Raw genomic sequence first — 14,212 nt, 5'->3', positions numbered from 1 at the left:
CGTGATCTCACAGTTCGTGAGCTTGAGCCCCGAATCGAGCTCTGCTCTCCCCTCTATTTCTCTCTCTCTCTCTCTCTCTCTCTCTCTGCACCTCCCCCCACGTTTGCTCAAAATGAATGAACTTTAAAATATAGATAAGTAAAGAAAACAGAGCCCAGCAGACAGTGAGGGCTTGAGAAGTATCAGCCACACCACACGTGGTGACAAGCCCACACCCCGGAGTCAGTCTGGGTCTCTGTCTCCCAAGACGAGAGCAGCGAAAGACTCCTTAAAACCAAGCAAACAGAAACTCTTCATGTCAACAGGAATGAAGACAACAAGGTAAATCGTACCATTTCCACCCAAGGTCAGAGCTGGGTAAGTTCAAAGATCCCTAATTGCCCTCTTTATCTGAGCCACCCACGCAGGGCTCGAATTTCTGGAAAACAAGTCCCAAAGTCCTTCAGGGTCTCCCTTGGCCCCCTCGCAGGAGCGGGTCCTGCACGTCCGGTGCTCGCCGGGGTCCCTAGGAAGACCCTTGCCACACCTGCTCCCTTCCCCCCCCAGAGAGGGCCGCTGGCACCGTGTCTAGGGACAAGAGAAGAGAATGGGCCTGGATCACCGCGTCGTTGCTGGGATAGGAGTGCATGCTTTCCGAAGGTCGGCTAGCATCGCTAAGAGGAGAAAGGAGTCCGTTGGCCAACGTGTGGCAATTGACCATCCTAAAGGAAATAGCACTGTAGTTGAACAGGATAAGTTGAGCCTCCCAAAAGCTGAGAGGCCATGGTGGCCATGATGGCCCATAAATTCAAGAGAGTAAAGTTAAAGCGCAGGAAGGGTTAGTTATACCAAAAACGCTGGCTCTCTTAATTTCAACACGTAGGGGTTAAAGCTACAGATGTGCGCTCTACACCTTCTACCGACTCTGTTAATAGAATGCACTTACGACGCACGCGTCGGCCTCCTTTTTCTCTGAGTAAGGACGAGCCGAGAAGGCTCTGGAGAAGCCAAACATTTCCAGAAAAAGCAAGAACCGAACCACACACAGGAAGCAGGCCCAGAGGTGCCATCCAGGAGGGAAGAGGGCCCAGTAGGGAGTTGCAAGTTGGATGATTTGCAAGGTGCCAACCGGCCGCAGATTCACGGCGCCAACTGAACTCGTGTCCTGGGAGAGAAAGCCAGGAGCATCCGACCAACCCTACTAAAGTGAACGGGCTGGGAGAAGGCAGACACACACGGGTTCCCGTGACATTCAAGAGCAGGCCTGGTGTAAAACACCCCACGAGCATCAGTTCCCTTGAGCCCCTCTGAGAAAAAGACCCATTATCCCCATTTCGCATTGATTCCTCACAATCCTGGTGCAAGTGATACCTCTTCGGGGCACCTGGGTGGTTCAGTCGGTTAAGCAACTGACTTCGGCTCGGGTCACGATCTCACGGCTCGAGGGTTCGAGCCCCGCCTCGGGCTCTGTGCTGACAGCTCAGAGCCTGGAGCCTGCTTCAGATTCTGTGTCTCCCTCTCCCTCTCTTCCTCCCCTGCTCGTTCTCTGTCTCTCTCTGTCTCTCAAAAGTAAATAAACGTTAAAAAGATTTAAAAAGCAACAAGGGATACCTCTTATTGCGCGTATTACGGATGAGGGAACCGAGGCAAGCGGTGAAGCTTTCGCAAAGGACAACCGGTGGTGTAGTTCAGTCTTGAACCCAGGTGTTTAGCTCCTGAGCCCGTGCCCTAACCACCACCCCACGCTGCCCCCTGAGGAAGGGAGCCGGTGCCGGGGGACCAGAGAGCGCGTGAGAGCTCCAGCGTTGCAAGGGGCCGTCGGCACGGTCCAGGGAGCTCTCCCAATGGCCCCGAAATGCCCCTGAAGTACACCCCACTCTCCTGACCCGCCTGGTCACCCTCCCCCTCACGCCCTTTCCACTGCAGACACAACAGCTCAGCGCTCAGGCTTCTCCCACCTCTAGGCAGGGCCTGGGGACGGGGAGGGGGACCCCAGAAGCTTCGTATTTAAACCAGCCCACGGGCTCTTCCGAGGATGCGTTCACTCCCAGCGCATCAGCTCAGAGGCTGCAATCAACAATTCCAGCAGTAACCAAGCGGACCAGACCTGCCCCACCATGGTTTTTGGTTCATGGACCGCTGTCCTCGAGAAAGGTCACTGGGTGCCCCCTCCCAACCAGGATTCTATCCCAGCTCAGTTTCCCCGGATCATCCCACCCCTTCTTCCTGGATCAGGAGCCCTCTGCCACCAGCCTGCCTGCCCGCGCTGAGGCTGCAGAAAATCCTAGGACGGTGGGGATGGGAGAGTAGGACAGGGAGGTAAGGAAGAGTTGAGCGTGGAGTCCTGATTCGAACGGGACAGGGTCCCTGAGCCCCTCACGTGGCCCAGCCCCTGCTGGGACGTCTGGCATCCCTTCTGCACCCAGCCAGAGTCCGGGACATACACCTCTGCCGTACACGGAGACCCTTCTCAGCTTCTGTGGGGGTCTCATTGGGCATTTGTCAGGTGGCTCCAACCTCCCCTCCACGGCTGGCCCTGGAAGCCCACCGAGATGCTAGTGCCAGGCCGTGGGCTAGGAGGGGGACTGACACCTGTTGTCTCCTTTAACCCTCTGAGCCCAGGGCCACCCTCCCTCTGACAGAGGCTTATGGACACAGCCAGAAGAGCAGGTGACAAGCAGGACTGCCTGGGCCAGGAAGGGCTGACTGGCACCCGCCCGGCTACCCACAGCTTTGTGCTGGGCGGCTTCCTGTCCCAGTTCCCCGCCCCTCCCAGACCTGTTGCCTCGGACACCCAGAGTCTCCTTCCTCCGAGGCTGGCAGAGACCGTGCACTCCTCCGGGCGCACACGGAGTCTCGGAGGAGGCAGAGGAGGCCAGGCTGTCACAGGAGGTGTGGAGGCCAGCACAGCACAAGGATCACAGGTAGAGGGGGCATGACGCGGTCCCTCCCACCAGCCCCGAGGCCACTGGGCCAGGGGGGCCAAGCTTGGCAAGAGCATGGACGGGGGACACTTGGTGTTGTCCATCCACTCACTGCAAGAGGTGGGGGGGGGGCAGCTGGGGTTGGAAGGAGGCCATTGAACAGATGGAGAAACTGAGGCACAGGGAGAGGAGGAGATGCTCGGGAGGTATGGAGGTCAGGCCTTGCCTCAATCACAGCCCAGCTCTCCGAGCCATGGGGGGGGGGGGGTGTAGGGCCCCAGCGGGGAGGTGCCCAGCCAGCCAGCTGAGGGGAAGGAGCCCGAAGCCATATCATGGAAGTAGGGGGGCAGGATGGGAGTGGGGCTTCTTCCCCTCTCTGAGCTTGTTCTGCTCTCTATGGGGGGTGGCAGGTGCTCCCCTCACAGGGTCACTGAGAGCACTGGACAGGAGAGCCTGGGGGGATAGTGCTGGAATGCCTCCCTCCCCCACAATGACACCAAGGAAAGCCACCGGCACGAGGTAGGGCCCCCATCACAAGGGCTTACTGTGCACACCCGACGTTGGGCTCTGAGCTAACCTTGAACTACTGCGTTGAATCCTCACAGCGGCCCATCGAGGCGGGTACTGTTGCGATCTTCGTTTCACAGGTGGGGAAACTGAGGCACGGGGAGGTTAAACAGCTGCTCTGAAATCTCACAGTCAATGAATGGGAGAGCTGGGTTCCCGGGCCTGAACCCGTGTCCCAGAGGAAACTACAGGTCGTCCGCCTGGCAGAGTCCCACACTTGGGACCAGGGGAACGAGAGGAGGGACAGAAACGCACTCACCCACTCATCTGCCCCTTCGACAAATGCCCGTAGAGCGCCTATCCTGCGCCAGGGACCGTCAGGGTGCACAGAGAGGGGGTGAGGTCTGCCTTAGGTTCCTATAGGGATCACGGTCAAGTGAGGCCCTGCCAAGCCTCTACTCTGTCCCACCATCTCCGCCCCCAGTGGCGCTCCAGGGGGCTGTAATAGCCCCAGAACAGGGCCACATGCCCAGAAAAATCCAAGCAGCTTGTGAACCACATTCCTCTGCCGGGAGCCACACCCAGTGGAAACAGTAACAGGCTGAGGCTGGCCAAGAACTAAGCCTCCTCCTGCCCAGAGAAGCCTGGAGAGCAGGGCTGAGCAGAGGGCTGTGCGGGCCAAACCGAAGAGCCCTCTGTGCACCAGGCACTTTACAGAAGTGGTCGCGTACGTCCCCCGACACCCCCGCTCGGAAGCCGGACTTCCAAACCCCTACGATGCAGACAAAAGCCCCTCCTGGTTCAGAGAGGTGAAGCAGTTTGCCTGAGGCAGCACAGCCCTTCTTTATCGCTTTGCCATCTGCCCCCTGGCCTGTGCCTGTGGCCGCCCGTGCCAGCCCAGAGCGGCTGTGTCAGCATTGGTCATGGCCCGTTCACCCCTCAGGAAAATCGAGAGGGTTTTCGCCTCTGGGGCTAGCTGGCTGACTATGGACGAGCAACCTCTCCGCTCCAGACCTCAGTTTCCCTGCCCGCCAAATGTGCTTTTAACTTCCCCGCCCGCGCCCAAGGCAGCAGCGCGTCTCCAGCAGGAGGCATTTCAAGGTGGCTCCTTGCCACCAGTGGGGCAGCCACTGAGAACTCCCCAGGGGGAGGGTAAGCCACCAAAGTGATGCTGTCCCAAAGAGTGCCTGAGTCATGCCCCCACCCCCACCCCCACCCCCGTGGATGCAGGACGCTGTGGTTTATGAGCTGGGCACAATGACTCCCTTTCGTGTAGGGAACAGAGGGCTGCGTGCCGTCCAGACAGAGCACACAGGGGCCGTGCGAGTGGGCAGCTCAGAACTGGCCTATGGACTTAGTCCCTATTTGCTCCTCTGATAACTGGGGTGACCTTAGTTAATATTCACCAGCAGCCTCCCCCGTCGTCCCTCTGGGTCCACTGCTTAAATACGAAGCACAACTAGGCTCTGTCTCCTCAGCCTCGGTCACCAGCCCCGGCCTGGGACAGTAAACCGTAAGTATGCCTTCCACTGGGGGAGCCTCCGGAGAGGTCTCGGGGCCCCTGCACTGCCAGGCAGGCCCCGGGAATGCGGAGAGGGTGGCACAGGCTGGGGCCGGACCCCCTGTCATCACAGCAAGGGCAGCCCTGGAGCTCCTACTGGAGAAAACACTGGCCCTCTGTGAGTGGTGTGGACGTGGGACCCCGGGAGGGAGGTTGGCAGAGCTCTTGTGTCCTTCCCATGGGCTGCCTCCTGCAGGGCTCACCGCCTTCCCTGTGCCTGGGGGCGTATCTTCTCCCCGCTGCTAAGGGTGAGAAAGATAAGGCTCAGAGAGGGACAGTGGGGAGCCCAGACTCATATAGGGAGCTTGGGGGAGGCCGGTGGGACCGGAGCCCAGAGTTCCAGCTGTTCACTCCATCCTCCGCGGATATGCCCAGATCAGAACCACGCTGGGCTTCCCTGTCCGTGGGCTTCTGGGCGCCCTCGTTCGTGGTGCAAGATCCAAAACCCTGGAGGGCACCGTCCTCGGGGCTCGGAGCTGTGCTCCTGAGCCCTTGCTGTAGCCAGGCGGCTGCTGATCTCCTTACATGCGCTCAGGACCTTAGACCTCATAGCAGCCTTTTGAGGCGGTTACTGAGGTTATTCCCATTTTACAGATAAGGAGGTCAGGAACAGAGAAGTTTAGAACTTGCCCCAAATGGCACACTCTCCAGGATTCAAACTGAGGCCGCCTGACTCCAGAGCTCACGTTCCCAAACCTCCTCCCCCTGCCAACATAATTGTCTCGGGTCTTGGGGAATGGGAAGCCTGGGCTGGCCTCGAGGCCTCTTTGATGCTGGGTGACCCTGGGCCACTGCTCAGCCTCTCTGTCCCCTTGGACAAACCGTAGACAGCTTTTGCCCTCTTTCCCCTCACCCCACCCCTCCAGCCTTGATCCCCGGAGCACGGGAAAGATAAAGTGTCTCTGTCATCGGTTTTTGGAGACAGAGGCTACAAAGATGGCCAAGGCCACCGGACTCCCACGTGGTGCTCCAAAAGGTCCATAACAATATCAGTAACGGCTGAGGCTCCCTGACAGCTGACAGGGTGTGAAGCGTTTCTTGGCACTTTGCACATATTTAATTTGCACCGTCGCTCCATGAGGAAATGCACGCTGGTCATCTCCCGGAAACGGAGATTCAGAGAGGTTACGTAACTTGCCCAAGGTCACACAGCTGATATCGAACTGAACGCAAGCCTTCTGGCCTCATAGCCTCTGAGCTTAACCCCAAGTGATGCTTCCCCCCCTTCCCTGAGCCAGACCACTCCACCGATTTCCTGTTTCAAGGTGTCTGGCTTCAGCTTTGTACACAGAGAAGGACGGAAGGCCAAGTTCCGGAATCAAAATGCTTAGTTAAGATGAAATCCCAGATTCATAGGCAACCAGGTCTATGGCTTTCAGTAAGTTACGTAACCTCTGTGACCCCAGTTTCTCCATTTCTACAACGGGGCTGATAGTAATTCCCACTTCGTAGGGTAAGCTTTGTCAGGGACATTAGATGACACAGAGACAGTGAAACTGGACACGATGGTATTTACTGGACACGATGACAGTGACGGTGACGCTGAGGCACAGGTTTGGGCACAGAATTGAACTTAAAATTCTCCGAAACTCAGAGGCCGTTCATCGCTGAGCACGGACCGTCTTCTCTGGTCCTGGGCAATACGGCAACCGGCCGGGAAGGGACCTGCCAGTTTTTCCACCTGAACCCTACCTGTACGTAGGTACGAGGGCGTCCACACCTGGCAGGTGCCCACCCACCCGTCACCTTGTCTGCACCTCACATCTGCCACGCACAGGCATCTTCCCTCCGCTTTACAGACAGGAAGCCGGGGGTCAAAGGAGTGAAGTCACCTGCCCAAGGCTATCGCCCACGGGTGGTTGAGCTGAATCACACCTGGGCTTATTCAGGGCCAGGTTTTAGCAGGTGGTTGATGCCCCAGTGGCTTGCCTGGACCCCACTGGGTCACCCGGGATCATTCATTTTATGCTTGTGGGTGGAAATGGTATTTGACTAGGCAAAGAAATGGCTCACTTCACGGGCCCCCTCCCTGGCAGACTGCTCCCACCTGCCCTGGATGCCGGAGATGTCGCCATGACCTCCTCATTCCTGAGGTTTAAAGCTCGGTCTCTACACCTCCGAGTGCCTCCCCGTCCAGGACACCATCTTCCCCAGCATCAGGCTCTGGGGGCGCCGGGTGCCGCCTTTGACAGAAGGGCGTGGAGAAAGGAGGCTGGGGGCCCTGAGTTGGAAGGAGCAACTGAGAGGCAAAGGGAAGCCAAGAGGAGGCTCAAGCCCCACATCAGCGTCCCCCGGGGCCCGGTTCTGACGCCCACAGAGTCTGAGACCCGAGGACACGGCTGTCTCAATCTGCCGTTCAAGTGGTAGGGAAACCAAGGCTCCTTCCAGCTCTGCCACCGATTCGCTGTGTGGCCTTGGCAAGGCCCTGACCCTCTCTGGGCCTCAGACTTTTCACCAGAGTAGGCGATGTTACACGCACTGAGACGGCTGTGCCCACGATGGCGGCGGCCCCTCCCCAGCCAAGCCTCCCAGCCAGCAGCTCCCTCCTCCGAGGGAGCCTCTCCCACCCCCCACCCCCCACCCCCCACCCCGCCTCCCCTCACCCCACCCCTCACTCCATTTCGCATCACCAAACCCAGACCGCTGCTAACGGAGAATCCAATGTCGGTGCAGGGGAAACTCATTCAGATGTCCCCCCACCTGGATTTCTACAGCTGCGTGTGGTCGGTCATGTTTGGATTATTTAGAGCCACGAAGGCCAGGGAAAGGGTGGTGGAGAGAAGCCAGTGTTGTGCTGGGTCTTGCTGGTTTGTCCCAAAGACACCCGTAAAGGTCAGGGAGGCGACACGAGACCCAACGTTTCTTATTCCCAGCTTTTTCCCCTCCGGGTTTCAAATTCCAACTTTAAGGATTCCTCTGCCTCTTTGGGCTTGATGGTTTTCGTTACATGAGAAACAGCTACCTGATGTGGCCGTGGGCACGTCCTCCTCTGCTCGGGCCTCAGTTTCCCCACCCGTGAAGACAGAAGGTTGTGCTGAGGGGGTGCAGGCTGGTGGCCCGTGGCGGGGCCACATCTGGGGCAGGGGGAGCTCAGAGGGGCAGGGCGGGCTCTGGGTTGCTGTGAGTGATGTGGACTGTGACCAGTGCCAGGCAGAGCCTGCTCTAGTTGGTTCAGCCATGAAGCTTGCTGCTTCCTCTTGTGTCCCCAGAGCCAGGGGACCCATGTCCGTCCCCGACCTGCCCTCTGAAGGCCTCTGGTTGGCAGCCCCTGCCAGCCGCCAGAACCCGTCAGGGTTCAGTCTGGTGTCCGACTTACTTCACCGGATTCTCCCAACAAGCTCACTTCTCTATAGGAGGCAACAGGAAACCAGAGAGACTGAGTGGCTTGTCCTGGTCACCCAGCTGGTAGTGACAAAGCCCACCTTAGAACTCAGGTCCGTCGGAAAAAGAAATGCTTTTTCAACGCCCACCCCCCTGCCCCACGTACGCGCACAAACCCCTAATCTACTGGGGAACTCAGTATGTCGGCCGTCCACGTCACCGCCGACCCCAGCTCTGGGACGGAGGTGTGGCGAGGATGTGCGGGTAAGCTGGCTGCAGGGACTGGACCCCCTTCACGTGGCCGAGGCCCCAGACCCCTGTGGGGCTGTCCTGCAGCTCCGGCAAAAGTGCTAGGGGCTGAGGCTCGCCCTGCGTGCTGAGTGGGGATGGCCCCCCGGCCCCTTGTGACCTGGCTGTGTGTCACTGGGCGAGATCTCGCCCCCTCTGGGCAGCAGCCTCGTGTCCGGTAAATAAAAAGAGTTCACGGAAGTGTTCCCGTTCCCATCCAGTCGCACGTGAGCCTGATCCGGCCCATTTCCCGGGTAAGTGAGCCCAAATCTCCCGTGCTCATTGTTGCCTTAGTTTCCCCTTTTGTGGAGCAGGGACCGTGGCACACAGGCCATTGCGGGTGTCAGTGCCACTGCCAAGACCCAGCCTGCCCGGGTCTGTGATTCCGGGCCTGCTACTTCCCTGCCCTGCGGCCTCGGGCAGGTGACTTAAACCTCTCTGGGCCTTTGGTCTCCTCCTCTGTAAATGGACGATTGTCGTACGCCCTGGGTCACAGGCCATTACAAGAGGGCCCGGAGAGGAGACGGCAAGGGGCTTACAAGGGGGCCTGGCAGGTGGGGAGCCCCGTAGAGCCTTTCCGTCCTCCATGATGAGGGCGAAGGGGAGTCCTCGGCACTGGGCCGGCACACGGTAGGCGTTCGGTAAGCTCTGGATGCTTCCCGTGGTGTCAGTCAGTGGCCGAGGGACTCAGCGTGCGGCCTGACGCGGGCGTGGTGCCCCCTCTCTGTCTCGCAGGACGATGCCATCCTCCATCACGTGGGGCCTCCTCCTGCTGGCGGGTCTGTGCTGCCTGGTCCCCTGCTCCCTGGCTGAGGGTCTCCAGGGAGCCGCTGTCCAGGAGACAGTTGCATCCCAACACGACCATGAGCACCACGAGGCGCCGGCCTGCCACAAAATCGCCCCGAACCTGGCCGACTTCGCCTTCAGCATGTACCGCCAGGTGGCCCATGAGTCCAACCACACCAACATCTTCTTCTCCCCCGTGAGCATCGCTACGGCCCTCGCGATGCTGTCTCTGGGGAGCAAGGGTGACACTCACACCCAGATCCTGGAGGGCCTCGGTTTCAACCTCACCGAGAGAGCAGAGGGTGAAGTCCACGAGGGCTTCCAGCAGCTTCTCCACACCCTCAACCGGCCAGACAGCCAGCTGCAGCTGACCACCGGCAGCGGCCTGTTCATCAACGAGAGCATGAAGCTTCTGAACAAGTTTCTGGAGGACGTCAAGAACCTGTACCACTCGGAAGCCTTCTCCATCAACTTCGGAGACAGCCAAGAGGCCAAGAAACGGATCAACGATTACGTAGAGAAGGGAACCCAAGGAAAAATTGTGGATTTGGTCCAAGATCTTGACAAAGACACGGTTTTTGCTCTGGTGAATTACATTTTCTTTAAAGGTAAGGTTGTAACAGCCACCTGAGCTGACTCCCACGAGAACGTCCAAAAATAGTCTCAAACACACAGTTCTTAAACTGGCCGTGGCAGGGCAGGGAGACTAAATCAGTGCACCTCTGCATGTGTTATTCAACTAAGGTCAGGGGACGATGGGTGGGACAGTCAAATCGTCCTCTTCTCTGCAGGACTTTTCAGAGCCTTTAACGTCCTAGTGTACGTTGTCAATCCCCAGCAGGGAGGGCGGTGAAACAGGCAGGCTCAGCAGAGCGTATGAAGGGAAGGGGCGTTCTGGGAACACACTTCCGACAACTCCAGTGCGGTGGAGGGAGGGACGGCTCTGGAGACAGAAACACCAGGGTGCAAACCTTTCCTCTACCGCTTATTAGCTATTTGACTCTAAGCTATTTGACTCTAACCTCTTTGAGGCTCTGGTTTCTTCTCTGTAACGGACACGTAATCATGCCCTTGTTGGCGGGTTTCTGTGAGGACTGAACAAGTTACAAAGAACATGGGGCTGCATGCTCGCGCAGCAGGTGCTCAGCTGAACTTGAACCTCAGCCTGGCCTCCTCCCTGAGGGATGGCAACGTGGAGGGGGGCGGTGGAGGGGGCCTGCAGGCCCCAGAGGGCACTCCAAGGCAGTGGAAATGGCCTGGGGCAGGGAGGTAAGAGCAAGGCCAGGGATGCCTCCTCCCCCCCTGCGGGCTCCTGGCTCTGGAGGCAAGAGTGTGATGGAGAGCACGGGGCCAGAGCGGGCAGATGTTAGGTCCCAGCTCTGCTGTGTGACTTCTGGTGGGTCTGGCCCTTCTCCGGCCTCAGTCTCCACCCCTGTGCAATGGGGAAGTTGGGCACAGGGGTTCCCGGGGCGCCCTCCCTCTGGGCCTTGTCCGGACAGTGCTGCTGTCTCGGTGCAGTGGAGGGGAGCTACCCGGGCCTCGCCATTCTGCCCAGCGGTCCAGGGAAAGGCTTGGGGTGGGGGCGAGAGCGATTTCCTGAATAAGAGCCGCCCGTTAACAAGGGGCAGGGAGACTCCCACAGGGACGTGCCGAGTGTGACTGATGTCAGTAGTTTTCATTTAGCATCTCCCAAGCCACCCTCAAATACGTGAGCAAGAAATACAAGTAAAAATGCTCGCTTTGCACATCCAGACTGGCAGGCCTTAGCCTCGATAACATAGACCTTCTGGATCCTCCTCCGGGCTTGCATTCTTCTCTCTAACGTCCTTTCGGTAGACTGTTCATGGCAGCCCCATTTTACAGGTGGTGACACTGAGGCTCGGAGAGAAGTTGTCTCACCAAGGAGACTCGGGGCTTTTTTATCCCCCCCTGTTGTCCAAACCTTCCCCCGCCGCTGGCTGAAGCCCACCTTCCCTTCCCTCCAGGCAAATGGGAGAAGCCCTTCGAGCCCGAGCATACCACAGAGGAGGACTTCCACGTGGACGAGGACACCACGGTCAGGGTGCCCATGATGAGCCGCCTGGGCATGTTCGACGTCCACTACTGCGACATGCTCTCCAGCTGGTCGTTGCTCATGGACTACGTGGGCAACGCCACCGCCTTCTTCGTCCTGCCCGACCAGGGCAAAATGCAGCGGCTGGAGGAAATGCTGAACAGGGACATCCTGGCCAAGGCCCTGGAAAAGAGACATTCCAGGTGATTCCCAAACCAGAGACCAACCCGGGAGCCGCCGCGTCCCGCCGGGCCCCAGGGAGGGAGGGCGGCCCCGCGCCCCGTGCGCCCCACAGCGGGGCAGGACCTGGTGTCCCAGACCCAGGCTGGCATCGTTCAGACCGCACCGGCCGGGCTGGCTCCGTGACAGGACGGTGCCCGCGGTGAGGAGGCCAGAGTCCTGTCCTCAGGGACGCGCTTCCCCACCGGGGACACCGTCCCTTCCCGGTGCCAGCACGCGCCCTGGGAGGACCACGAAGGGAGAGGTGGGCTTCTGGCGAGGGGGGCAGCGGATGTGGAGTCAGAGCATACACCGCCCGGGGCCGGACGGGGACAGCCTGCCTGGGGTCGGCCGGGAAGGCAGAGGCCCCGGGGAGGGACCCTCGGGCGCATCTTGGAGCAAGGTTTGGGCTCCTCTGTCACCAGACCGGTGTGGACTGATTGGGTCCCCGTAGTGAGGTAATGCATGAGCGTGCACCCCAAATTAGTGCATAAAACGCCCAAGCCCTCGTGACCCATTTTACCCTCCACACGATGACAAGATACACGCACGTATAAATGTAGCAATGGGAACGTATATAAATAATCAAGTACAATTCGTGCATGAAACTGACACCCAGAAGAATACATAATAAGCATATCCGTGCTTAAGTGAATATAAAGACACGAAAGAGCATAAGGATACAACTAAAATAGTTTTAATACCTCCTCGCCCCACCCCCACCCCCCGTTCCTGGGCTGCCTGCGCCAGAGGCTGAAAGAAGAACAAGGCGGTGCCGAATCCGGATCGGGTCGAGCGGAGCCTCAGTGCCAGTCAGCTCGAGACCCTGCTCGGGGCCACACGCTGGCCCCACAGAAAAGCAGAGCGGGGCATTCGGCCCTTGGGCTCACGCATGACTCGCCGAGCAGATGTCCCTCCACGCTCACCCCACGTTCCCCTGGGATTCGGGCTCTGGGGAGGTCCACGGTCTGGGGGACACCTGACCCTGCAGGGCAGTGCGCTAAGCGCTCCCCAGGGGACTTCCTGGAGGGCTGCTCGGAGGAGGCAGGAGGGGGCATCTGACACTTTGCCGGACAAGCCATCCCTGTGATTCTACATCCTCTGACCCCAGTGCAGGGGGGGGGGGGGGCGTGGAGGAGCTAGAAATGGAATAACCCGTGCACACCTCCAGCGCTCCTGTGGGGGCAGGGCGAGGGCCACTGACAGGGAGACACAACCAGAAATGAAACGCTCAATGCTGTGAAACGCCTTTGTTTCCGAACCGTCGTCACAGGTCTGCCAATTTACATTTGCCCAAACTGTCCATTTCTGGAACCTACGATCTGCAAACCGTCCTGAGAAAAATGGGCATCACCAAGGTCTTCAGCAACGAGGCGGACCTCTCAGGGATCACTGAGCAAGGTCCCCTGAAGCTGTCCAAGGTGAGTGTGTCCCCGGTGGCCACTGGCCACTGGTACGTGTGGGGAACAAAGGGACACAAACACCTCTGCAGACTGAGGTTCCTGACGAGCGCCCTGGATCCGCGGAGACTGTAATGTGGGCAGGTGACAATGGAGGAGGCACTTGTGGCACTGACACTCTGGGTCATTTTTGGCCAGGGCCTTCCCTTCTTTGGGCCTCGATGGACCCATAGTTACAAAGACAGGCTGGGGCTCAGGGATTTCAGAGGACTTTTGCCCCTGCGTCTGTGACACTGGGAGCCATTGGCCAATCACTGAGTCTAGGTGAATGAGGGATTCTGCCTAAAGATACCATTTATTCAGAAAATTAAAGGTGACTAAAGCCACAAGCGCAGCTGGAAGGCTGGCTGGGAGCTGAGTGCCTGGTGTGGACCAGATGCAGCGAAGGTCCCCATCAGAGTCCTGGGCCCCAGGGTGCTTGACATCAGGGAGGGAGGCCATGGATGGGGAAGGACAGGCCAGGTGGAGAAAGGCCCACATAAGTCCCTCCCTGGGCAACACCCCCCTCCTTGGGCCTCGCTCCCAGGGCTGGGTTGGGGACGGCAGCCCATCCCCACTCAGGACGGGCCGCCGTGCTCTCGCCCTGTAGGCGCTGCATAAGGCCGTGCTGACCATCGACGAGAAAGGGACAGAAGCCGCTGGGACCACAGTTATGGAAGCCATCCCCATGTCGATGCCCCCAACTATCCAGTTCAACAAGCCCTTTGTGATCATCCTCTACGACAGAAACACCAAGAACATCCTCTTCATGGGAAAGGTGGTGAACCCCACCAACACAATACCTGGCTTTCTGAATTCAGCCCCCTCCCCAGACGACAGACATTAAAGAATGATCCGGCCCAAGCTTGTGTGTGACATCCTTCATCCTTCACCTGAGTCTCCCCTTCCATCCCCCGGCAGTGTGTGGAATGTGGGTCACAGCGACCTTTGGTGTCCACCGTTTACTCTCTATCAGGCCTTCCCACTGTCTGGGAGCGGTGCTGGGCCGGGGTGAAATGTTTGCCCCGGTCACTCTGGAAAAGCTCTAGGCTTTCAGTCTTATCTGGGAGTCCCCGAGGGGGCATCGCAAGGGCTCAGATTCCAGCCCCCAGCCCCCAGCTCCCACTGGGCTCCC

The 14,212-nt window shown here is 58.9% G+C and overlaps 1 protein-coding gene across 1 annotated transcript; it reads left to right on the top strand.

The window, feature by feature from the left end:
• The first annotated feature begins 4,800 nt into the window (after positions 1-4,800).
• On the top strand, positions 4,801-13,941 carry LOC101080897 (alpha-1-antitrypsin). Its single transcript, XM_006933076.4, has 5 exons — positions 4,801-4,923; positions 9,316-9,974; positions 11,352-11,622; positions 12,912-13,059; positions 13,688-13,941. The coding sequence occupies exons 2-5, from the start codon at positions 9,320-9,322 to the stop codon at positions 13,922-13,924; spliced, it is 1,311 nt and encodes a 436-aa protein (XP_006933138.2). The 5' UTR covers positions 4,801-4,923; positions 9,316-9,319; the 3' UTR covers positions 13,925-13,941.
• Positions 13,942-14,212: the final 271 nt, after the last annotated feature.

The sequence above is a fragment of the Felis catus genome, chromosome B3 (assembly GCF_018350175.1).
Source record: "Felis catus isolate Fca126 chromosome B3, F.catus_Fca126_mat1.0, whole genome shotgun sequence".
Lineage (NCBI taxonomy): Eukaryota > Metazoa > Chordata > Mammalia > Carnivora > Felidae > Felis > Felis catus.
Note: the sequence above shows the minus strand (reverse complement) of the source record. Positions and strands in the feature narration are given on the sequence as shown.

Bases quoted from the DNA above. Each gene is read 5' to 3' on its own strand.
- LOC101080897 (XM_006933076.4), top strand. From the start codon at position 9,320: ATGCCATCCTCCATCACGTGGGGCCTCCTCCTGCTGGCGGGTCTGTGC. The intron at 9,975-11,351 runs GTAAGGTTGTAA...CCTTCCCTCCAG, and splicing joins GAATTACATTTTCTTTAAAG to GCAAATGGGAGAAGCCCTTC. The intron at 13,060-13,687 runs GTGAGTGTGTCC...CTCGCCCTGTAG, and splicing joins GTCCCCTGAAGCTGTCCAAG to GCGCTGCATAAGGCCGTGCT.